Here is a 26,131-nt window from a genome sequence, read left to right as displayed (position 1 = left end):
TTGGAAACCCTATGGGGCAGTTTTACTCTGTCCTATAGGGTCGCTGAGTCTGGATTGCCTAGACGCACAATGGGTTTGGTTTGGTTTGGTTTTTGGTAGCTCAGCTCATGCCAGTCCTTCATTTCATCTCTACCTGATAAAGGTCCAGAACAAATATCACACCCTGCCATAATTAGCCTGGCTGGAAATTATCCTTCCCCTTCCATTTCTAACAGAGCTGAGTCCTTCCTTCTTTCCACGAAGTATTTTTCTTCCAAAGGCAGTAGTGCAGTGGTTAAGAGCAAGGTCTATAAACCCAACCATCTTCTATCTCTGTGACCTTGGGCACCTCATCCAAATTCTCAGCGGCTCAGTGTCACTACCTGTAAAATGGGGAGAAGTGTATATAGTGTTATGAGGACTAAATTGGTTTACAGACGTAAAGCATTTAGAATAGTGCCTGACATGTAGTAAATGCTGAATAAATGTTAGCATTGGTTTTGATTACCCATTTGGGGACGGGCAAATAATTCACTGTGGGAGCGGACTACTAGAGCGCAAACTCCAGGCCAAGAGGCTCCCTGGCGAGGGCGTTACCGCTCTGAGCGTCGCACGTCCCCCGCACACCCCTGCGGGGTGCGGATCGAGGCAGAGGGCGCCTGCAGCCCACTCGCCCGCGCCACGCCCAGGCCCTGGCGGCGCGCCTCTGGGGCGCGCGCCTGCACTCATGTGACTGAGTCAAGATGGCTTCGCCCTGCTTCTTGTGGCTCTTGGCTGTCATTCTCCTGCCGGGGTTCTGCGCTGCCCGGGCTCTGGGGCATCTCGACCCCCCGACGCCGCTGCCGCTGGTGATCTGGCATGGGATGGGTGAGTGAGTGAGAAGAGGGTGAGGAGGGGTTGACGATTCTGTCTTCCTTTCCCAGCCTTGGTTTCACGTCTGTAAGATGCGAGTGTGGAGGGCGAGGACGGTGGTCCGCACAGCGCCTGGCTGGCCCTAAGTTTTAGAATTTGGGGGCTGCCTTGCCTTGGAAAGGAGTAGGAGATGGGCTCTGTCTTTCGGTGAGCGCTCCTAGTGAGATGTGCTCCGCGCTGGGGGGTTTACATGCTTTCGGTTTTGAATCCTCGCAGCAGTGACGTCAGGATTAAGCATCCTGCAGTGGATTAGGCGACCTGGGCTCTGGCTACATGACCGGGGCTTCCATTTTATTCTTTCGCACATTCAACAAAGATTTGTGGGGCACTTACAGTTCATTCACTCATTTAACACATAGTTATTGAGCACCTACTAGGTGCTGAGGATACATCAATAACCTAAACATACTAAATTCCTTGCTCTTTTGGAACTTCCAAGTGGTAGAGACAGATTATAAAGAAATAGTAAAACATGGTGTGTTAACTGGTGATATGTGCAATGGAGCAAAATAAAGCAGAGAGGGGGTTATAGAGGTGGAGGTGGGAGCTTGCAACTTTGTAGATCAGTATTAGGAAAGGCTTTGAGAAAATGACATCAGAGCAGAGACCTGCAGTGGGTAAGGGAAGATGCCATGTGGATGTCTGGTAGATGGAACAGCAAATGCAAAGACCCTGAGGAAGGAGTATGTCTACTATGTTCAAGGAACAGCATTCAGGTCAGTGTGGCTGGGACTGAGTGAACAAGGGCGTAGGTCAGAGAGGTGGAGGGATACAGACGTTGTTGGACCTACTAAGTCTAAGGTAGAGACTTTGGCTACAGTGAGATGGGAAGCTATTGGGTGATTTTGAGCAGATGAGTGGCGTGATCTTACTTTTTTTTTTTTTTAATCTTTAGATGATCTGACTTAATTTTAAAAGATTATTCTGGTTGCTTCACTGAAACTAGATTGTAGTGGGTCATGGACAGTTGTGGGAAGACAAATTGGGAAGCTGTTGAGATCATTTAAACAAAAGATGATGGCGGCTTGGAATGGTATAGTAACAATGGAGGTGTTGAGCAATAGTCAATACTTTGGATATATCTTGAAGATGAAACCAGTGGGATTTGCTAATAGAGCAGATGAGAAAGAAAGAAAGGTGTCAAGGATGACTCCATGGTTTTTGGCCTGGAAAGCTAAAAGGATTAAATTGTCATTCCCCAAGGTGGGAGTCTTGCCCGAGCAAATTTGGGATGTGGAAAAGATCAAGAGTCTGATTTTAGACTTACTAAGATTGAGATGCTCGTTAGACATCCAGGAGATATTGTACAGGCATTTGGAGTATGGAGTCTCTCTAGGACAGAGGTACAGGCTGGAGATTTAAGTTGGGATCCTTTGGCATGTGGATGGTATTTAAAGCCTTAAAACTGGGTGAGACCACCTAGGGAGTGTGTACATAGAGGAGGGAAGAGATTTAAGGACTGAGTCCTGAGGCATTCCAACATTTGGAGGTTGAGGAGATGAGGAGGAACTAGCCAAGGAGACAGTGAAGGAACAACTAGTGAGGTGGAAGAAAGTCAGGACAGCACAGTGCCCTGGAAGCCAAGGGGAGAAAATGTTTCAAGGAGAAAGGATTGATCACTTGTATCAAGTCTTGTTGGCAAGTCAGATAACATTAAGGACTGAGAATTGATTGTTGGATATAGTAATATGAAGATCACTAATGACCTTGGCAAGAGCAGTTTTGATTGAGTGTTGAGAGTGAGAGCCTGACTGGAATGGGATAAAGAAATACGTTCAGATGGATTTGAGTTAGCAAGTATAGACAACTCTTTCCAAGCTCTGTGCCAGACCTAGGCCCATAACCAAAACCAAAAAACCAAACCTGTTGCTGTCAAGTCGATTTGGACTCATAGCGACCCTATAGGTCAGAGTACAACTGTCCCATAGGGTTCCAAAGGAGTGGCTAGTGGATTTGAACTGCTGACCTTTTTGGTTAGCAGCGTCACTCTTAACCAGCGTGCTACCAGGGCTCCCGGGTCATAATGGGGGTTAAGAGTTGACAGAAGATGAAATGCTCCGTATTCTCCCAGAGCTCACAGACCACAGGGGAGGCAATTAAGTGACCAACAGTCACAGTTTAGCGTGAATGTTCTGAGAGAAATAGAGGATGCTCTGTCGGTGGTGGTGGTGGTGGCGGGGCCGTTAGTTGCTGTGAAGTCAGCTCCGACTCACGGTGACTTTATGTATAACAGAAGGAAGTGTTGCCCAGTCCTGTGTCCTCTCCGTGAACTTGGAATGTTTGAGCGCCTCAGCTTTTCCTTCTTTGAAAACTGGTTCTTAAGTTTCCTCTCAGATTAAAAACGGGATGATTAAGTTCAAAATGGGAAATGATCTCAGTCTGTTCCCACTATGTGGCCAATCAGGTTGCTTCTGGCTTTTAGCTCTGGCTCTTTGATAACAAGAAGAGAAACAAAGCTGAGACTAGATTGAGGCAAGTGAGGCAGCTAGAGTGCAAACTTTAAGGAGACACTCACTTTCAAGTTAGTGCAAGTTCAGGGACAGCACTTGCACAGCCCTGAGCGTAAGTGCTTTCTTAAATTTTGTGCTGTAGGGACCTCACTTGCTTCACCCTAGTCCTGGCCCTGAAGATAAATCAGATTCCAAAGCTCTTTTGAGTTTTTTAACCCCAAATGTTCCATATGCTAAGTGACCCCTGCTTATTTTGCATTTGTAAATTTGTTGTCTTAGTGGACTTTTTGAAGCTTATTGTTACTTCGTAAACTTGATTTTTTAAGCAAATAATGTCATTTTTGTTTTGCTATGTTTTTTAGTTTTGAAAATACTTTGCTGGTCATCTAATCACACCCCAGCATGAGAGGCAAAGAAAGCATTAACAGTGTTTTCTCTAGGTTGTAACAGAGGACAACGGAGTGTTCTTTTTTTTTCAATCTTACCTTAAAAATAAAATTGACAAAAGCACCCAACCTTTTCACTTTATGTTTTCTGCTTAATTTCTGCTGTTTTTTTTTAATTGTTGTAAAGATACATGTAACACAACATTTGCCAGTCCAGCATTTTTCACATATATAATTTAGTGTTATCAATTTACTTTAATCATGCTGTGCAGCCATCGCCCATAGTCATTGCCAAATTTCTCATCACCATAAACAGAAACTCACTGCTTCCTAAACTATGGTTCCACTGGTGAAACTTTGGTCTCTATACCTTTGCTTATTTCAGATGCAAATAATGTTGTTTTTATGCATGAGTTTCTGTCATTGTTTTTGTTGGCTAGGAGACAGCTGTTGTAATCCCTTCAGCATGGGTGCTGTTAAAAAAATGGTTGAGAGGAAAATACCTGGAATTTATGTCTTATCTTTGGAGATTGGGAAGACGCTAACAGAGGTAAGGCCCTTCACAGCTCTGTTTCTTTGAAGGTTTACTGACCTTCAAAGAATGTATAATTAAAATGCTATCTTTTCTAAGATTCCATAGAAGAATCCCAATCAAAAGGGGGAAAATGCAGAAGAGAATTGCAAATTCTCACAGACTGCAGATTTCCTGGAGCCATGGAGGCTGGATGAACCCCTGAAACTATTGCCCTGAGATGATCTTTAAACCTTAAATCAATGATACCCTTTAAGTCTTCTTAAAACCAAACAATAGTTTAGATTAACTAGTGAAAAATGTCTGCCTTGAGCATTATGCTCTTTTAACAACTATTTCTATGGGATCAAATTGACAACTGCAACTCGAAAGATTAGATAGGAACCTTAGGGGCAGTGAGTTTATGGGGGCAGAACATCTCAAAAGGAGGGTGAGAATAGTTACACAATTAGAAGAATATAGTTAACATCACTGAATTGTACATATAAAAACTGTTGAATTGGTGTATGTTTTGCTGTGTATATTATCAACAACAATAAAATAAAAAATTAAAAAAAATGCTTTACTTTGCATCTTTAGCAGCAGACCGTATAATGATAGTTTAACTCCTGAGTGGTTTATGTGAGGATCCCACCTAAACAAGTTTTCCCTTCATGTTTCTGTGGCTCCTCTTTTAGGATGTGGAGAACAGTTTCTTCCTGAATGTCAATTCCCAAGTGTCGACAGTGTGTCAGACTCTCGCTGAGGACCCTAGGTTGCAGCACGGCTACAATGCTATGGGATTCTCCCAGGGAGGCCAATTTCTGTGAGTTCCTTTCTGTTATATAGCACCACCTAACATGGATTGGATTTTCTTCTTTTATTCAGAGAGCTTCACTCCTCTAATTTTTTTGGGATTCCCACTTGTCTTGGAAGGGAAACCATTCTAAAATAGGTCTGTGTCAGAAGCTTTATGGAACTTCATTTATTTTTTATGAAAGAATCAAGAATTGTGTTGTTTGGCCTTAATTTATTTTTTATGAAAGAATTGAGACTTGTGTTTGGCCTTATCAGAGGCAAATTGTGAAGTTCTCTGACTTTGGGGAACCACTGAGGATTAAGTAGGTTAACCTATAGAGCTGATGATGATACATTTCTGACAGTTGGAGCTGATAACCCTTTTTTTTCCCCCAGGAGGGCAGTGGCTCAGAGATGCCCATCACCTCCCATGATCAATCTCATCTCTGTTGGGGGACAGCAACAAGGTAACTTTGGCCTCTTTGCTTCCCTTCTTCTCTGTTCTAACCCATGTGACTATTTTTAAAAAGCCAGCAGCTCTATTAGCACAAGAAGTCAGCCATCCTTGCAAAATCCTTTTTCTCCAGCTTGTTATGAGCAAACTAAAACCAAAACCAAACTCACTGCCATTGAGTCAGTTCCTACTCATAGCGACCCTATGGGACCCCATAGGGTTTCCAAGGCTGTAATCTTTACTGGGAGCATACTGCCACATCTTTCTCCCCCTGAGTGGCTGGTGGGTTCAAACCACTGACCTTTTGGTTAGCAGCTGAGCGCTTTAACCACTGTACCACCAGGGCTCCTTGATGGTCAAACTAGCCAGCATTAATGAAGAAATAGGTTGAGACTTAGAACTCCAGAGACCTGAAACACAGGGTACATTAGGCAGCCAAGTCCCCTTCTCTCCACTTTAATTGATATGATTTCATGGAGGTGAGATAGTTGCAGCAGATGGTGGTTGAGAAGTTAGGAAAATCTAATGACCTTCCCTGTTTCCTGACATTGGCAATGTCCTGTTGAAGCTTAGTGCCTAAGCTTTTTTGTCTATAAAATTAACAATAGAGATCAAGCCCTTTGAAAAACAACAGGTTTTCTATTTAAACAGAATTGCATAGTTTTGGGGAATGGTATGTCTTTGGAATAGAATTTTATCTCTGTCATGATGGATATAGCTATTAGCTGGTGTAATGTAGGGGCAGAGGATTCTGCTTATAATCAGGAAGCCTGGATTCACCCACTTAACTGTTACTTACCGGCAAGCAAGTTGGTCTCTTTGGTCCCTGTCACAGATGAAGGAAACTGAAATATGACTGCCCATCTTGTGGGACTTCTGGGAGAATTAGGTGAAATAATAGGTAGGGAACTGCTTTTTTAAAGTATAATATCCTACAAATGCAAGTTGGTAAAAACAGCTTTTTCATTCATCATTCAACAAATATTTATCGAGCACTTACTATATACCAGAAACAAGACAGACAGGGTCCTTGTCTTCACGGAGCATTCGTTCTAGTGCAAGGAGAACAGACATGAAACAAGCAAACAAATAAAATACGCACAGATAGTCGTAACTGTGGTAAACGAAAAAAAAAAAAGGATAATATTTGAGAGACAGTTTAGCGGCTGTAGTGGTTAAAGGTGTGGGCTCTGGAGACAAAGTGCCTGTGTTCAAGTCCTTCCTGGCTCTGTCACTTACTGTCTACCTTTGGACAAGCTTTTTTTTTTTTTGTGCTTTAAGTGAAAGATTACAAATCAAGTCAGTCTTACACAAAAATTTATATACACCTTGCTATATACTCCCAGTTGCTCTCCCCCTAATGAGACAGCACACTCCTCTCCACCTTGTATTCTCTGTGTCCTTTCAGCCAGCTTCTGTCCCCCTGTGCTGGACAAGCTTTTTATTTAACCTCTGTTTTAAAGTTTCCTATATGTGCAATATGGAAACTCTGGTGCCATAGTAGTTAACAGCTACGGCTCCTAACCAAAAGGTCGGCAGTTCGAATCCACCAGGCGCTCCTTGAAAACTCTGTGGGGCAATTGTACTCTGTCCTGTAGGGTCGTTATGAGTCAGAATCGACTTGATGGCAGTGGTTTTTTTTTAAATTCTGCGTATAACATGGGACAAATAATGATATCTCTTCCACACGGTGGTTGTCAGGATTAAATTAATTACTGCCCATATATGCTCAGAACTATGCCTGTTTCTCAAAAAATGTTAATGATGAGGTTGAGAGTATAACTGGGTGTGAGGGAAAGGGGTGGAAGAAGGGGTGCTCTTTAGATAGAGCTGTCAGACATGGCCTCTCTAAGCTAAGACTTGAGAGATGAGAACAAACGCAGCCATTTGAAACAACAAGAGAAGTGCATCCCGGGAAAGAGCAGGCGCAAAGCTCCTGAGGCGAAAAAGAGTGGGAGCACCCAGGGGAAGCTCATTCTAGCACCAGCTCTCAATACGTTACTTTTTAAAGCAAAGAATCAGTGAAATCAGGGTCTGACTCTTGTTTGCTGTGTATTCTCACAGTGCCTTGCACATAGTGGGTATTGAATACTTGATTACTAAATTAATGGCTGTTTGTCTTTTACCACTGCAGGTGTTTTTGGACTCCCTCGATGCCCAGGAGAGAGCTCTCACATCTGTGACTTGATCAGGAAAACGTTGAATGTTGGGGCTTACTCCAAAGCCGTTCAAGAACGGTATGTGTGGTTAGCTGAAAAGGATACAGACCTGTCCTTGTGCAAAAATATTCTGCCGACTTTCATGCTAACAGTGATTCCAGAAGTAGTTGCTATTGATATTTAAATGAGATATTTTTGTAAAAACATTTAGAGAGTACTGACCTCCAGAAATTATTATTAGCATTTGGAGGACAGGTTCTTTGTGTTGTCAGTAGCAGGGGGTTAACCACAGCTGCGTCAGTGTCCCCAACTACTCAGATGTGTTTGGGTATTTAAAGTATATAGAGAATCACTTTTGGAGTGTGTTCTATTTCAGTTGTTTTCAAACTTAAATATTTAATCAGAACCACTAGACAATTTGTTAAAAATAGATTCCACGGCTCCATTCCTAGAAATTCTGATGGGGCAGGTCTGGAATATGGTAACTGGGATTTGGGATCAGCTGATACGGTTTTGTTACCTATCCTGTGGGTTTTCCAAGTGTTGTCTAATAACAACTCTTCGATCCAGCGTCTCCTTGAAGCCATTTACCAAGGCACAGCCTCGTGAATGACTCACATATAGAAACTACCTCTAGCTAGCTCTGTTTTCCTTCTCTACCTTGGCTACACTAACTAAAAAAGAAAAGCCAAACCCATTGCCATTTCCAACTCATGGCAACCCCATGTGTTACAGAGTAGAACTGCTCCATAGGCTTTTCTTGGCTGTAATCTTTACAGAAGCAGATTGCCAGGACTTTCTTCTGTAGCACCACAGGGTGGGATCGAATCACCAACCTTTAGGTTAGTAGTGGAGTGCAAACCATTTGCACCACTCACTCAGGGACTTGTTGGGTATGCTAACCAAAACCAAACCCATGCCCATCAAGTTGATTCTGACTCTGTGACCCTATAGGACAGAGTAGAACTGCCCCATAGGATTTCTAAGGCTATAAATCTCTATGGAAGCAGACTGCCACATTTTTCTCCCGCAGAGCAGCTGATGAGTTTGAACCACTGACCTCTGGGTTAGCAGCTGAGTGCTTAACCACTGTCCCACCAGGGCTAAGCTGTCTTGGAATCAACAGTGCCACCTGATGGTCAGTGCAGGAAGCTAAGATGCTTTGTGTCCCCACCTCCCTCCTTTCCCCTCAGGCAACTCATGAACCGTACTGTGCTTTTTACCCTTTACCTGGTTTTTACTAGTCACAGCTTGGTTATTTATATCCTACATATTCTCTGTTCTCATGGGTGGGTTTGGTGTCTTTAACCTCCATTCTTCCTTTTTCACTCCTCTAACTGTTGTCCAGATGCCTCAAATCTATCCTTTTCTCTGTATTTCTTTGTTTTGTGAACCAAGACATAACCCTTGGCAATAAGAATCCTGTTACTTATTATAAATGAGCAGTGAGTGGGAAGAAAAAGCAACACTTGGACTGTAAGTGGTAGATTGATGTGCTTATCTTCACTTACTCCTTAAACTTTAGTAAGTGATAGTCAAAGAATAAAAACAGATAAACCCACCAGGGCGAAGAGAACAGGAGAGGAGATAAGAGTTAATAGAAGATGACAACACATTCGTGAGAGAGGAAGCAGATGAATGGGTGATAACTGTTTTAGCAGGGCAGAAACAGCCGAAACTTTTATGTCAGTAGAGGGATACACTGACAAGAAGGGAGCAGGTCATGTGTTGAGAGTGCCAGAAAGGTTCAGGAATCAGAGGCATGAGGTACCTTGGGATGAGGGGGTAAGTGGATAGGACTGAAAACAGTTTTTTGTTGTTACTATTGAAAATCTTTAGAAGGAATGGTCAAGTTCCCAATCCCCTGCACATCTAAGTGACTGTCTTCCCCCACCTGACAGGGGAAGCAAGGTTTATTCTCTGAAGCAACTTAACTAGAGAAGCACTAGACTTGGGGATACCAAGCATAGGATGGTGGTAAGATGCCAAACAAAACGTATGCCCTTTCTTCCCACTCGGCTCCCAGAGCAGTAGCAGTCAGGCTTAGTACCTGCTAAGCAGAAGTTTGGTGGACCCCTCTCTGGTAAAACTGACCCAAGAGAAGAGACCTACAAATTGATGTTTTGGAATCCTCCAGCAAATGGGGACCCCTCCTGACTACCCTATAGTGAAGCCAGCAGTCCGTAAGCCCTGACCTTGCATGCAGAGCTACCAGTCAGCTTTGTCGTGCCTCGCTTAGATATGAACAGTGAGCCAAGGACCCCCAGACGGATATCTGAAGAAAGCCTCAACATGATAGACAGATCAAAACAAACAAAAAGGAAAATGGAACTGGGGAGAAACAAATGGAAAATTCAAGGAGTAGAAGAAAACTTAAGGGAAAAAAGCTTATAATTATTATCTTCAGAAAGATAAGAAGAGATTGCATCCATGACACAAAAGCAGAATGCTAATAAAATCAACAGAGAGTAAGAGTTCATAGGAACTAAAAACATGATAACCAAAAAAAAAAAAATTAGAGGTACCAGAAGATAAAGTTGAGGAAATTTCCTGGAAATTAGAACAAAAACCCAAAGAGGTAGGAAAAAGGGGAGATCAGATAAGAAAATTAGAGAAGCAGATCAGAAGTTCAATATATGACTAATCCGAGTTTGAGAAAGAGAACAGGGGAAAGGGTGGATTAGAATTATCAAAGAATTAATATAAGAAAATTTCCCAGAACAGGACATGAATTCCCACATTGAGTGGGCTCACCAAGTACTCAAGATCCATGATTCCCATGAAATTTCAGAACACCAGGAGTAAAGAGCAGACCCCAATTAGGCCACATCCAAAGAGTTAGAATCCTAATGGCAGCACACCCCCTAACAACAACGCTAGGAGCTGGAAGACAGTGGTGCCCTGCCCTTCTCTTCTGAGAGAAAATGATTTCCAAGAGAATTCTGTACCCAAACCTAACGTAGCAATTAAGCATAAGGGGAAAAATAAAAACATCTTCAGACATGCAAAAAATTTAAAAAAGAAAACAACAACCTCCCGTTCCCTCTTTCTTTATCTAGCTCTGTGGGCTTGAGTGTCTTTGAGCCTTATTTTCCTCATCTCTAGCATGATGGGGTCCCAGGGTGGCACAAACAGTTAAATGCTCAACTACTAGCTGAAAGGCTGGTGGTGGCTCAGAAGACAGGCCTGGCAATCTGCTTCCAAAAGTTCACAGCCTTGAAAATCCAGTGGAGCGGTTTTACCCTGCATACGTGGGGTCACCATGAGTTGGAATCAACTTGGCGGCTACTAGTAGCAAGCGTGAGGTTAATAATAGTACTTTCCTGCAGCGTTGTTATTAGGGTTAATCAAAATAGGTATGAAGCATTTAGTACAGTGCTGAGTTCGTATTAAGTAGGCAAGTTTTGATTGTTATCACTAGTGGTGCTATGTTTTAAACATTTATTAACTGCCCAGTGGTTAAGTGCTCGGCTGCTAACCAAAAGATCGGTGATTCAAACTCACCAGCTGCTCTGCGGGAGAAAGATGTGGCAGTCTGCTTCCATAAGGATTACAGCCTTGGAAAGCCTATGGGGCAGTTCTGCTCTGTCCTGTTGGGTTGCTACGAGTCGGAATTGACTCAATGGCGATGGGTTTGGTTTTCTGTAGGTCCTGGGGATACAGTGGAGAGCAAGACAGGGTCTCTGCTCCCGTGAAGTAGCACACTAGTGGGGAAAAGAAGTCTATCAGTAAGCAGGTGCACTAGATAACCTCTAACAGTAAAAAGGCCACGACATAAGAAACAGGATGCAGTGACTGAGAGTCACGGAGGGGTACCTGCTGTACACAGAGTGGTCTTTGAAGAAGGTATTTAAGCTGGGATCTGAAGGGTGAGAAGGAAGGAGCATGGGAGGAGCTAAGAAGGTAAGGATCAGGCAGAGGGCACAGCCAGCAAATGCCCCAAGGCTGAGGCTGAGAGAGCGTGGCCTGTTCTAGGCCCCGCTGATTTGCTGATTCGAGTTTAGGGACAGGTGGGGAGAGTGAGACAGAGAAGCAGGGGCTCCATCATGCAAGACTTGTCAGCCATGGAAAGAGTTTGGATTTTATTCTAAACATCATGGGACGCTCCCGGGAGGTCTTCAGCAGGAGAATAACGTGACCTGAGTGTTTTCAGAAGCTTTCCACTGCTTTGCAGACAGTGGGCTGTAAGGGGCTGGAGGAAAAGCAGGGAGACTGGCCGGGGCTCTCGCAGTGAGGTCTAGGTGAGGATGATGACCACTTGGACACCAGGGTGGGGCGGTGAGGTGAAGCAGAAAGAAAGGACTTGGGGTCTGTTTTATAACATTGTAGGTGAACAAGACTTTGAGCTCGGCTGCAGAACACCATTTATAACGCAGTTTCCACGGGGAAGTGTCTTCTGAGTTCTCAACAGCTCACTTACAGATTAACTTTTAGAATACTTTTCTAATTTTACAGAGTGGATTTGTTTGCTGTTTACTTTTAAAGTTTCTTTGTATGGGTAAAAACTCATTTCAATAGATGACCAATATGAGACTCGAAAGAGGCAGGTAGCCCAAGTAGAGGGTGGGAAGGCAATGGCGACAGCTTACTTTCTGTAAAATAGCAAAAGGAAATAGTTTTCTCTTGACAATACCGTTCCTGATTGCCCTTTGCATTAGCGGCGATTCTGACTGCAAGGAAGAAACCAAATCAAGCCAAAGTCCATTTGGAAAGGGAAATCAGTAGCAGGGCCTTAGAGGGAGGGACTGAAATCAAGAAACGGGAGCCCCCTCGGGAGCCAGGGCGGCCTTGCTCCCACTGTCCTCACTTCTCTCTCTCTGTCACCGTCTTTTTCTCACCATGCTCACCAAGCACCTCCTGCCACCCACCAGGTGAAAGGGGGCCTTGCACAGCTTCCAAATTGTTAATCTCTGTTCCAGTCGAGGCTGGAATCTCTTAGTTTCAATTTAATTTCTCAGGGAAGGGACCATGCCCCACTCCCGTCAGGTCCCCGCCTGTGCTGTCATTAGCTGTGGCCAAGGAAGTGGGATCACCGGTACCAACCATACCTGCCCCTGTCACCAGTAGGTGGAGCAGAAAGAGTGCAGTTTTGGTTTAGTTACGGACCCCAAAAGATGCCCGTTACACTCCTCGATAACTCACCCTTGACAAAGCAAAGTGGACGTCCTGATACCATCCGTATCCACGGAGGAAGCGCTCGCCAAGCCCGTCCCCTGGCTCGGCATGGTGGGGGCAGTGAGGAATGCTGCCGGTGTGACGGCTGTCGCTCACCTTCCTGGATGCGAGATCTGCCCTCTAGCTCCCCTCTGTCCTTTGCAGCCACTGTCAGCCCTGCCCAGCTTTCTCTTCCTCCAATTTTCTCCCTGCCATCCCTGCATCCCCACCCTCTGCCCCTACACCCTTTGTCACAGTGTATACTCCAGTGTTACCCTGCCCTTGGCTATGTCCTCTAATCTTCCTCTGTGTCATCTCTGATGTACCCAGCTTGCCCTCCCTTGGCCCCAGCTCCCAGTCTGCAGGCCACGGTGCTTGGCAGGGCTTGTGCCCTCCCTGTCCTCTTCCCTGCCCTCCTCCCTGCCCTCCGTGACTCTCACAGAGTGCTTTTCTCCATACTTCCCATTTTCTCCACTTGTTTGGTCTCAGCTGATGAACTTTTTCTGGAAATGTTGGGGCATCCACTTAAGCTCCCTAAGAGACTTTTCAGCTTCTCAGAAAAGTACAGAGTAAAGTAACAAACTACTGTGTAACTCGGAGCTACAATTAATATTTTGTCATATTTGCTTCAGATATTTTTTTAAGAACAGAAACAGTTCAGATAAAATTGGATTCTTCTACATCTCTCTCCCAGGTCTCATTCTCTGCCTTCCCTCCCTAGTGATGACCACTGTCAAGAAAGTAGGGTATATCTTTTCTGTCTATTAAAAAAATATATGTAGCCCCTAGACACCCTTTAACTTAGTACTGAAGTCACTCCTGAGGTTCATCCTTCAGCCAGAGATTAGACAGGTCTACAGGGCCAACAATAACACACATGAGGGACGTGCTTTTTAGTTTAATCATGTATACAAGACTGATGGGCACACCAGCCCCAAAGCAAAGATGAGAAGGCAGGAAAGGACAGGAAAATGGGACAAATGGAAACAGGGAACCTGTGCTGGAGAAGGAGGGAGTGTTGACACATCATGGGGGTTGGCAACCAATGTCAGAAAACAGTTTGTGTATTAACTGTTTAATGAGAAACTAATTTGCTCTGTAAACTTTCACCTAAATCACAGTAAATATATAGATATAGATAGATAGATATTATATAAGAACTCGGCTGCTAACCAAAAGGTTCACAGTTCAAACCCACTTGACACTGCAGAAGAAAGGCCTGGTGATCTGCTTCCATAAAGATTGTTATTGTTGTTGGGTGCTGTTGAGTGAGTTCTGACTCATAGCCACCTTATATACAACGGAACTAAATACTGCTTGGTCCTGTGCCATCCTCACAATTGTCGCTATGTTTGAGCCCATTGTTGCAGCCACTGTGTCAATCCATCTCATCGATTGCTTCCTCCTTTTTGCTGATCCACCACCTTACCAAGCACGATGTCCTTCTCCAGGGACTGGTCCCTCCTGATAACATGTCCAAAATACGCCAGAGGGAGTTCTTGCCATCCTCACTTCCAGGGAGCATTCTGGCTGTTCTTCTTCCAAGACAGACTTGTTTGTTCTTTTGGCACTCTGTAGTATATTTAATATTCTTTGCCAGCACTGCAATTCACATGCATCAATTCTTCTTCAGTCTTCCTTATTCATCTTCCAGCTTTTACATGCATATGAGGTGATTGAAAATACCACGGCTTGGGTCAGGCCCCCTTAGTCCTCAAAGTTACATCTTTGTTTTGCAGCAGATTTGCCCAGTGAAATACGTCGTTTGATTTCTTGATTGGTGCTTCCATGGGTGTCGATTGTGGATCCAAGTAAAAGGAAATCCTTGACAGTCTTTCCTCCATTTATCATTTATGTTGCTTATTGGTCCAGTAGTGAGGATTTTTGTTTTCTTTATGTTGAGGTGTAATCCATACTGAAGGCTGTAGTCTTTGATCATCATTAAGTGTTTCAAGTTCTCTGCTTTCAGCAAGCAAGCTTGTGTCATTTGCATATGACAGGTTGTTAATGAGTCTTCCACCAATCCTGATGCCACATTCTTCTTCATATAGTCCAGCTTCTCAGATTATCTGCTCAGCATATAGATTGGATAAATATGGTGAAAAAATACAACACTGATGTACACCTTTCGTGATTTTAAACCACACCGTATCTCCTTGTTCTATTCAAACAACTGCCTCTTGGTCTGTGTACATGTTCTGCATGAACACAATTAAGAATTCTAGAATTCCCATTCTTTGCAATGTTATCCATAATTTGGTATGATCCACATGGTCGAATGCCTTTGCATAGTTAATAAAACACAGGTAAACTTCTTTCTGGTATTCTGTGCTTTGAGCCAAGAGCCATCTGATATCAGCAATGATAGCCTTCATTCCACGTCCTCTTTTAAATCCAGCTTGAACTTGTGGCAGTTCCCTGTCGATGTACTGCTGCAACTGCTTTTGAATGATCTTCAGCAAAATTTTACTTGCGTGTGATATAAATGACATTGTTTGATAATTTCCACATTCTGTTGGATCACCTTTCTTTGGAATGGGCACAAATACGGATCTCTTCCAGTCGGTAGGCCAGGTGGCTGTCTTCCCAATTTGCATAGATGAGGGAGCACCTCCAGCGCTGCATGTAATAAAGATTACAGCCAAGAAAATCCTATGGAGCAGTTCTCCTCTGTAACACATGGGGTTGCCATGAGCCAGAATCAACTGGATGGCAGTGGGTTTTATTTTTTTGATTTTGGTTGTTGTTAGTTACCATCATGTCAATTCTAGCTCATAGAGAGCCCATGTGTGCAGAGTGGAACTGCTCCATAGGGTTTTCAAGGTTGCTTTCAGAAGCAGATTGCCAGGCCTTACTTCTGAGGAGCCTCTGGGTAGCTTTGAATCACTAATCTTTTGGTTAGTAGTCCAGTTCTTAACCATTTGTGCCACAGAGGGACCCTTGGTTTTGGTACATAACCATAATCAACATATAGTAGTTCTGTAGTTAACATTTTGACGAACCACCAAACCGTTTTCCACAGTGGCTGTACTATTTTACATTCCCACCAGCAGTGGAGGAGGGCTCTAGTTTCTCTACAACCTCATCAACCACTGTTGTTTTCTGTTTTTTTTTTTTTCTTCATTTAAATCATTGCCATTCTAATAGTAGGAGGTGGTATCTCGGTGTAGTTTTTATTTTCGTCTCTCTAATAGCCAGTGTCCGCACATGTCTGTCGCATGAAAGTAGAATTTTGCTGAAGATCATTCAAAAGCAACTGCAGCAGGACATCAACGGGAAACTGCCTGAAAATCAGGCCGGATTCAGAAGGGGACGTGGAACCAGGGATATTGTTACTGACGTCAGATGGAGCCTGGCTGAAAGCAGAGAAGACCAGAAAAAATGTTTTCCTGTGTGTCTCAGTCATCTAGTGCTGCTGTAACAGAAATACCACAAGTGGATGGCTTTAACAAAGAGAAATTTGTTCTCTCACAGTTCAATAGGCTAGAAGTCTGAATTCAGGGCGCTGGCTCCAGAGGAAGGCTTTGTCTCTTGTCGGCTCAGGAGGAAGGTCCTCGTTAATCAGTTTTCCCTTGGCCTGGGAGCATCTCAGCACTGGAATCTCAGGTCGAAAGGACACGCTTTGCTCCCAGTGCTGCTTTCTTTGTGGTATGAGGTCCCCCTGTCTCTCTGCTCACTTCTCTCTTTTATATCTCAAAAGAGGTTGGCTTAAGTCAATATCTAGTCTTGTAGATCTCATCAGTATAACTGCTGCTAATCCATCTTATTTCATCATAATGATAGAATTTACAACACATAGGGAAATCACATAAAATGGTGGCTCATCACACAATACTGGGACTCATGGCCTAGCTAAGTTGACGGATATTTTGGGGAGACACAATTCAATCCATGACACTGTGTTTTATTAACTGTGCAAAGGCATTCAACTCTGTGGATCATAACAAATTATGGATAACATTGCAAACAATGGGAATTCCAGAACACTTAATTCTACTCATGTGGAACCTGTACATAGATCAAGAGGCAGTTATTCGAACAGAATAAGGGGATACTGCGTGGTTTGAAGTCAGGAAAGGTGTGCGTCGGGGTTATATCCTTTCACCATACCTATTCAGTCTGTATGCTGAGCAAATAATCCAAAAAGCTAGACTGTATGAGGAAGAACAGGGCATCAGGATTGAAGACTCATTAACAACCTGTGTTGTGCAAGCAAGATGACACAACTTCGCTTGCTGAAAGTGAAGAGGACTTGAAGCACTTACTGATGCAGATCAAAGACCACAGCCTTCAGTATGGATTACACCTCAGCATAAAAAAAAAAACAAAATCCTCACAACTGGACCAATAAGCAACATCATGATAAACAGAGAAAAGATTGAAGTTTTCAAGGATTTCATTTTATTTGGATCTGCAATCAACACCCGTGGAAGAAGCAGTCAAGAAATGACAAGATGCATTCCATTGGGCAAATCTGCTGCAAAAGACCTCTTTAAAGTGTTGAAAAGCAAAGTTGTCACCTTGAAGACTAAGGTGTGCCTGACCCAAGCCATGGTATTTTCAGTAGCATTGTATGCATGTGAAAGCTGCACAGTGAATAAGATAGACCAAAGAAGAATTGATGGCTTCGAATTGTGGCGTTGGCAAAGAATATCGACTATACCATGGACTGCCAAAAGAATGAGCAAATCTGTCTTGGAAAAAGTACAACAATGCTCCTTAGAGGCAAGGATGGCGAGACTGCGTCTTATATACTTTAGACATGTTATCAGGAGGGATCAGTCCCTGGAAAAGGACATCATCCTTGGTAAAGTACAGGGTCAGTGAAGAAGAGGAAGACCCTCAATGAGATAGATTGACACAATGGGCGCAAGCATAACAATGATTGTGAGCATGGCGCAGGACCAGGCAGTGTTTCATTCTGTAGTACATAGGGTCACTATGAGTCGGAACTGACTTGATGGCACCTAACAACAACAATAATGGCCAGTGACACTGAGCATCTTTTCATGTGCTTCTGGCTGTTTGAATATCCTCTTTGGTGAACTGTTGAAGTCCTTTGCCCATTTTTTGTTTGGGTTTTTTTTTTTTTTTTTGGTTGTTAAGTTATATATTTTATGTATTTTGGATATCAGACCCTATCAGATATATGGTTTCTGAATTTTTTTCTCAGTCTGTAGGATGTCTTTTCACTGTGTTGATAAAGGTCTTTGATGAAGAAGAGTAATTTTTATGAGGTCCCATTTATCTGTTTTGTCTTTTGCTGTTTGTGCTTTTGCTGTTATATCTCATAGTCCATTGTTAAAAACTAGACCCAGCAGGCACTTCCCAGTATTTTCTTCTAAGAATTTTATGGTCATAGTTTTCACAATTATGTCCTTGATCCATCTTTAACTGGTTTTTGTGTATGGTATGAGGCATGGATCCTGATTCATTCTTGTGTGTGTGGAAATGCAATTTTCCCAGCACCGTTTATTGAAGACTCTTCCTTCCTCATTGGATGGACCTTGTCAAAAATCATTTGTCTGTAGATGTATGGATACCACCTACTCTTGAAGCTTTTCTTCCGTTATTCTTTCTAACTGTACTGTGCATCCTCCTCCTTATGCTTCTAAGCTCTATCCCTCCTTTAAGCTCACTTTTTTTAATAGTTTGTCTGACATCCCTACATCATTTCACTCTATTGAGCAAACGCTTACTGCTGAGCATCTGCTCTAGTCAGGAGCTTATAGTCTTATAGGGGAACGACGGAACCAACGCTTCTCACGTAAGCAATAGCAATACTAAAACAAAATGACAAGATCAGTACTAATACTATTATTTTACAAATGTTCATAGTTCATCAATTTTTAAAAATCAGTGAAACTAAACATTTAAAAGGTTTCAAATACATTTATAAACAGGTTATAGAATATCACCCTGACTGCTGAAGATCTGACTGCTGCTTCCTTTACCTTCAGTCCTGTCTGCTCCTGGGCATGAAGAGCTGCCATCCTCTCTGGTGTAGCTGGTTCCATTGGGCTTGAGTGCCCTCCTGCTCCGCTGAGTGGAGCTTCTAGGACTGCCGCCTCTGGGCAGCTCTTGCACTCTGACTAGGGAGCTCCTGTTGCAATTTTGACTTTTTTTCACTGCCAACCTGTTCCAATTTCTCTTTTTCCCCAGAGGACATCTCCCACTATAGATCCATGTTGAGTTTTGCTTTTTTTCCCCTTTTTTGGGTGGGGGTGCTGCTGTGTAGATGCAGGAACTAAGTGGAAACTAGCTGTCGCGGGGTAGGGGGGGCCGTCAGGGTGCCAGGTTTGGGAGGGGGAGCTGGAGAGTAATGAGGAGGAGAGAGACTGGAGAAAAGTAAATAAGTGTGAACAGAACCGCCAACCTGTGTCTGAAGTAATATTGTAACAACCCAAATACTTGCTTTATGGTGCTTAAAAATGCATGACATACCGGAATACTGGAAACTGGTGTCATCACTGAACAGTACGATAAATGCTTTGTGAATGAGAGACGAGGCATCCATCCCTGTCTGAGGATGGCAAGATGCAAGGAGAAATGGAGGACTCGATGAAGAGGAAGAGGCAGAGATGATGATGTTTGAGCCAAATCTTGAAGGATGAGTAGAAGTGAAGGAGATGAGGTTGTGGGGATGGAACGGTACGCGCCACGACCTGGGGGCATGATAAGTATGATAAAACTCAGGGAACCAGATATTGACAAGCTTTCCTAAACCATTTGGCTTGCTCTACTGTGTCGAATAGCCAGCCCTTGCCTCAGGTGTCTTGTTGATGAACTGTTTCATAGGTGGAGTCTTGTCTTCTCTATTGGAGGGCAAGACCCTTCTCTGTCCTCATGGTGATTTGCATAACAGACCCTCATTAAGTAGGGATGAATTTTACCCTTTTCAAGCTCATGCACTTTATTGCTGTCATGCACCGCTGTCACCAGCTCCTGAAGCCTGGGACGTGGGGGCTTAAGCCTTTTGTCTTTGAAGTCTCCTGGTGGCCTGCACACAAGGGCAAGCCCCAGGCATGCTGACTGACATGCAGCTTGGTCACCGCCATTCCGTTTTCTTCCTGCAGCCTAGTGCAAGCAGAATACTGGCATGACCCCATAAAGGAGGACACATACCGCAACCACAGCATCTTCTTGGCAGATATAAATCAGGAGAGGGTAAGCACCCGAGCCAGGCTGCCATAGTCATTCACTCATTTTTCTAGTCAGGACATCATGAACAGATCAGCAGTGACTGTTTACCCAAAATATCCTGAGCAGAACTCGGGAAGCAGAAGTTCTGTTTTTTGGGAGGCAGTGCTTATGAGATTTAGTTCCTTTTAGGGAAGTGGAAATGTTTGGCTTTTTTCCCTGAAGTGCTTTCCCTTTCCTAGTGTTGAAGAAGCAGGATAAGCTCATTTGTTTGCTCCCTGGATTATGCAGAAATCCCCAGCTGCTCTCCGAATTAGGGAAGCCTTCTTGGCAGGTCTCTTTTGGGACAGATTTTCGCAGAAGAGAGATTTATTAACTGCAGAAGGGACTGAGTATGTCACAGACTTGGTTTGGGAGAGTCTGGTAAACTAGATGGCTCAATATTATATTAGGCTTATTTTGAGGGATTTTTTTTTTTTTTTTTAACAGAAAACCTTAAAGAAAATAAAGAGGGAAAAGAATACAGACTAGCATCACACAGCTGCCCAGAGTTTGCAGTTTCTTATTTTGCCCCAGCTTTCTCTGGCAAGCAGCTTTTACCTGTGTGAGTGCCTCTGGAGTGTACTGTGGCAGATTCCTGGCTGCACTGGATGCCATGGTCGGTGTGGGAGTATTAGTCAGGTAGGATGAGCAGGAAAGGCTGTAAAATGTACACTCTGGGCAGGGAGCTGGAAAAGCAGCCATCCCCATGGGGAAAAGAAACATGGTGGGCCAAAGTCAGGGAGACTAGAGCACTGAGAGGCTTAAGTCCCCCCATTGGAATCCAATGGCAATATCATGGAGGTGCTACTGCCATTCCTCCAGGGTGTCAATGAATCCTACAAGAAGAACCTGATGGCCTTGAAGAAGTTTGTGATGGTGAAATTCCTCAACGATTCCATTGTGGACCCTGTGGATTCTGAGGTGAGACACTGTTTAGGACACAACCTGCCAGGAGACCGTAGGAGTAAATGGCATTCAAATGCAGCTTCCCGCTGGGAGCACATCTTCAGTCCCTTCCATCAACCTTTGTGTAGGGTGGGAGTTTTTCACCCAAGTCTATAAATGGGTCACTGAGGGTTGTAACCCCCTGAAAGTATATGTAAAACTATGTAATTGTGTTCTCTGGGGAAGGGTCTGTAATGTTCATCATTCTCAAATCGATCCATGACCCAAAAAAGATCAGAATCACTAGCCCAAAATCCCTGAGTTCCTAAGCTTGACATTCAGGATCTGTCTTGATTGAGCTTAATCCTATCTTTCCAGCCTCATCTCCCTTCACTGCCCGCTTTATGCACTCTGACCAAGCCACATTGTACTACTCAACGTGCCCGAACTTGGCGTGTGCTTTCACTCCTGCATGCCCTTGTCCATGCTTTTCCAGTTCTAGAATGCCCTTCCTTGGCTTCTCCACCTGACAAGCTTCTTACTGATCTGTCAACGCCAAACTCAAATGTCACTATCCCCAGGACACCATCCATATTCCAAGCAGGACTGCTCCCTCTTTTGTAAAATCATCAGCCTGTTAGAGCACTGTTCATATTATGCCAAACCAGGGGTTGGCAAAGTATGGCCCATAGGCCAAATCCAGCCTGTCACCCGTTTCTGTATGGACCACGAACTAAGAATGGTTTTTATATTTTTAAAGGTTGAAAAAAATCAAAAGAATATTTTGACACTTTGAAATTACATGAAATTCAAATTTTAGTAGTTTTATTAGAACACAGACAGCCATGCTCATTCTTTACATATTGTCTGATTGCGTTTGCATTAATGGCATTGAGTAGTTGTAACCATATAGCCCTTAAAGCCTAAAATACTGCATCTGGCCTTTATATAAAAGGTTTAACAATCCCTGTGCTAAACAATTAGTTGTTTTTGTGTCTCATTAGACTGTGAGCTTCTTGGAAACAGGGACCATACATTCATCTTTGAATGTCTAGGGTTTGGCACAGGGATTTTACACAGGGTGGGGTGGCTCAATAAATGTAGGAAGCAGAAATTCTAGGAAATGGAAAGCTCTTTGGAAAGATGAACTTTTTCCTCAGGATCCATCCTTAGAAAGACATGACTTACTACATATCCTGTCCATTTTTCCTTCTTGCAATAGCTTTATGTTTAGTTTGTTGGTGGTCTGAGCCAGTCTCAAATTAGTTTGGCAGTGTGGGCAGCATGTATGATCTGACCTTGCTTCTTCCTCCCCTCCTGCAGTGGTTTGGATTTTACAGAAGTGGCCAAGCCAAGGAAACCATCCCCTTACAGAAGACCACTTTGTACATACAGGTAACTGGGAGGACAGGTTTGTTTTAGGAGGTTAGCGCTGTATATTTAGCTCCTGGTTCCTGAAGCTGCTACATCCTCTGGTGGTAGAGCCACCAGAGTACTGGGTGCCCATGAGGCATGTGACTGATGTCTCACATGGGTGAGGTTTGTTAGGCTGTTGATAGTTGCACTAGCTAATCAAGTGCTGGTTTACAGAAAGCTACTACATCCTGAAGATGGAAGGGCCTGTGGCGCATGGTTTTATTCTTCAAGCATACACAACAGCCACACCATCTCTGACTCCTTCCTTTTGATAAAAAGATTTAGAACTGGCTTCCTTTGCTGCAGTGCACTCTACTACAAATCCAGGAAGCCCCCATGCACAATGAATGCATAGAAGAGAGGGGTTACTTTAAAACATTGGCTAGAGCAGTGCTTGGCATATAATTAGTGATCAGTAATGGTTCAGTGGTACAAATCTTGCCTTCCATACGTAAGACCTGCATTCTATTCCCGGCCAATGCACCTCGTGTGCAGCTACCACGCGCTTGTCACTGGAGGCTTGGTTGTGGCTGTGATGCCAAATATGTTTCAGTAGACCTTCCACACTAAGGCAGGGGATGAAAAGGCTTAGTCATCTATTTCAAAAATCAGCCAGTGAAAACCCTATGGATCACAATGGGCTCATCCCATTATGTATGGGGTTGCCGTGAGTTAGGGGCTAACTTGACAGCAGATGTGGAGGTCAGTGTTAACGTGCCCCCGCTTAAATAAGAACTGACAGGCCAAGCTCCTTCTGCAGGACATTGAATGGAAATAGAGCTGTGGATTTTGTTTGGCTGTGGATCCTGTTTCTCAAGTAGCATTTTGCCACCTCCAGTTCCATGCTCTGAGGATTTTACATTAGAGATAAAGCCAAAAGCAAACCCATTGCCATTGAGTCGATTCCGACTCATAGCGACCCTATAGGACAGAGTAGAACTGCCCCATACAGTTTCCAAGGAGCACCTGGTGGATTTGAACTGCTGACCTTTTGGTTAGCAGCTGAAGCTCTTAACCACTAGGCCACCAGGGTTTCCATATTGGAGATGGACTCTCCCAGACATGTACAAATGCTACATCAATATTGATCACCTGCTAAAATTCCTCCAGATAATTTCAGAAGTCAGTTTGCCCTTCGTTGGCTTTTCTCTTTCATTTGCCCCCCCCCACCCCCCACCCCCCCACCAGCTTGGGTGAGGTAAAAGGAAAGGGAAGTTAGGGTCTGATAAGAGTTTTAGACCATGGGGCTAATAGCCCACATGAACCACAGCCTCTTCTAACCTGAGACCAAAACAACTAGATGTTGCCCAGCTACCACTACTTACCATTCTGACCAGGGACACAATAGAAGGTCCTGGAGAGAATGGAGAAAAATGTAGCAAAAAACTCAAATTCCTAAAACAAGGTCAGACTTGCTGGACTGATAGAAACTAGAGGAACCTCCAAGACTCTTGCCCTAAGATACCCTTTGAACTTGGAATTGAAGCTATTTCTGTAGGTCACCTTTCAGCTATATAAAATAATAGCTATTTTATAACAGATATTATAAAATAATATCACCATGAGTACTGTGCTCCCTTTAACAATTAACTATATGAGACCAGATGGTCAGCCGTTACCCAAAAGCAAAGACGAGAAGGCAAGGAGAGGAAGGGAAGCTAAATCAGTGGAAACAGAACAACTGGAAATAATGAAAATGCTGACACATTGTAGAAATTATAACCAGTGGCATGGAACAATGTGTATAAAAACTGTTAAAGGGGAAGAAACCTAATTTGCTGTGTAAACCTTCACCTAAAACACAATTACTAAAGGGGAAAAAAAAAGTTTTAGAATATACAACTAAGAACTTCCTTATTGTGAAACTCAAGCTGATGGTAGCCATGGCAGAAACATCATTCTTGCCCTATCCAAACTGTTCATTTTCCCAGCCAGGGGCATATATTCTGTGCCACCCAGGCTATGAGGAATGACATTTTCCACAGCAGGGTATGAAAGTGTCCCAGGTTTAGGTATTTAAGAGTTGGATATGTTTAAGTCACCTAGCTATTGTTCTGTCTTTGCCTTGGTCCATTTAACTCTGCCATCCTGAGGCAGTTTTGTCTGTGGCTTGCCCACTCATAGTTCGTCCTCCAGAAGCTCTGGGAAGCTTTTCAGAAAACAGAATGTAAAACTATGTATAGAACAATCTCAACTGCATATATATTCTTAATGCTCAGAAAAAAAAACAAAGTATCCTTTTTGGTATTTTCTACAAATATACCTCAATTATTTTAATATTCAGAGAGAATAATTTTGAAAATATTTCTCAAGTTAACATTTTAGTATTTTACTGTAAAACTTTTCATTAACCCTTTTGATTAATTACGTCCTCTCTCTGCAGGACCGCCTGGGGCTAAAGGAAATGGACAAGGCAGGGAAGCTGGTCTTCCTGGCTGCGGAAGGGGACCACCTTCAGCTGTCTGAGGAATGGTTTGATGCCCACATCATCCCCCTCCTTCAGTGAAACTCCTGTCATTTGCCCCAGAGCTCAGGGAGCCCCTTCACTTGAGACCTGTGGGAGACAGTTCCTCTCATGCCCAAACCTGAGCTCGCATCCAGCTTGCAACTAATCCTTCTCTCCTGTCATCATCTAACACGCCTTGCTCGGAAAGATTCCAATCTTATCCTTTGCTTATCCTATCACCATATGGTGTTGAATGGAAGTTTATTAGCTAATAACCATGGAGATAGCTTTACAACCCTTTGATGTGGTCATGCTAAATCTTAGGGAGTCTCCTGCAAGTCAGTGTCAGGCTCAGAGGAGCCTGAATTAAAGCAGTGAGATAGATGCTAAAGGCAGACACCTTTTCTGGGGAATCCATTAGTCTGGTCACACTGCAAGCCAAGAGGAAAGGCCAGTACCCAGGCCTGAGTTATCTAAATGCTCAGTTTTGCTGGTGGAGATTTAACCTGTGCTTAGAAAAGTACTGCTTGGGTAATACGTTGCTTTCCGTGGTGTCCTAGCAATTACTAGACAGATTCCCCTTGCCCCCGTCTTGCCTCTGTAGCACTCATTTTGTCTCAGGCAGCGACGAATTAATCACTCTGACACAAAAAGAGAAGAGTAGCACTCAGCTGGGTTGCTTAAGGGAGGAAATGTACATCTCGTTAGCTGGGGGATGATGGTAGGAGTGGAAGTGAAAAACGAGGGAACAGCTATTGTTTCCATTCCATCCTTGACTAAATCTATCCTTAGTGTCTTCACATGACTGTCTGGGTTCTAGTCAATACTACTGGCTTTAGCAGAGAACGTATAGGAAAATGTGAAGAGATCAGGCTTTGTAACTCCCATCCCAAAAAATCATATTTACCAGCATACTCCCAACTGTTTCTGATGTGCTCTGTAAAAATACGATTATTTGCTCAAAAAGCTTGGAAAAGGCTTTATACTCTTTCTCCTCTTGGAGATCAGCTCCCATTAGAATATTAAGGACACTGAGAATTCCTGTTACAGTGAAGAAAACTAACCTTAATCTACTATTTCCCACATTATTTCTGCACAGAAGTTTTGGTGTTTCCACACTCCTTGCCCCCCACAAACCTATCAACACTTTCTGGAAGACTGTTCTGCAAAATGCCAGTTTGGGAAAATGATTAGCTATGCTTTGATCGAAGTACCTTGTTTGTGTTGCAAAATTTACCCTTTTCTCCTTTCCCTCTCTCAAGCCTTATCCTTCACCCAAGATGAGGAGGATATTAGGGGCAAGAGGTGGAAGATGAGAAGAGTTTAATTTTATGAGGTTGTCTAAAATAAAGAGTAGTTTCTTATCCTTGGTGTTGTTCTTTTCACTATTTTACATCGC

General features: G+C 43.4%; 1 protein-coding gene across 1 annotated transcript; it reads left to right on the top strand.

Annotated features, from left to right (window-relative positions):
• Positions 1–691: 691 nt before the first annotated feature.
• PPT1 (palmitoyl-protein thioesterase 1) lies at positions 692–26,096 on the top strand. Its single transcript, XM_049878894.1, has 9 exons — positions 692–846; positions 4,168–4,277; positions 4,937–5,064; positions 5,433–5,503; positions 7,625–7,727; positions 19,880–19,970; positions 20,808–20,906; positions 22,194–22,265; positions 24,670–26,096. The coding sequence occupies exons 1-9, from the start codon at positions 723–725 to the stop codon at positions 24,790–24,792; spliced, it is 921 nt and encodes a 306-aa protein (XP_049734851.1). The 5' UTR covers positions 692–722; the 3' UTR covers positions 24,793–26,096.
• Positions 26,097–26,131: the final 35 nt, after the last annotated feature.

This window comes from Elephas maximus, chromosome 3, assembly GCF_024166365.1.
Source record: "Elephas maximus indicus isolate mEleMax1 chromosome 3, mEleMax1 primary haplotype, whole genome shotgun sequence".
NCBI lineage: Eukaryota > Metazoa > Chordata > Mammalia > Proboscidea > Elephantidae > Elephas > Elephas maximus.
The sequence above is the reverse complement of the archived record's forward strand: the minus strand, read 5'-3'. Positions and strand labels throughout refer to the sequence as shown.

Bases quoted from the DNA above. Each gene is read 5' to 3' on its own strand.
- PPT1 (XM_049878894.1), top strand. From the start codon at position 723: ATGGCTTCGCCCTGCTTCTTGTGGCTCTTGGCTGTCATTCTCCTGCCG. The intron at 7,728-19,879 runs GTATGTGTGGTT...TTCTTCCTGCAG, and splicing joins TCCAAAGCCGTTCAAGAACG to CCTAGTGCAAGCAGAATACT. The intron at 22,266-24,669 runs GTAACTGGGAGG...CTCTCTCTGCAG, and splicing joins AGACCACTTTGTACATACAG to GACCGCCTGGGGCTAAAGGA.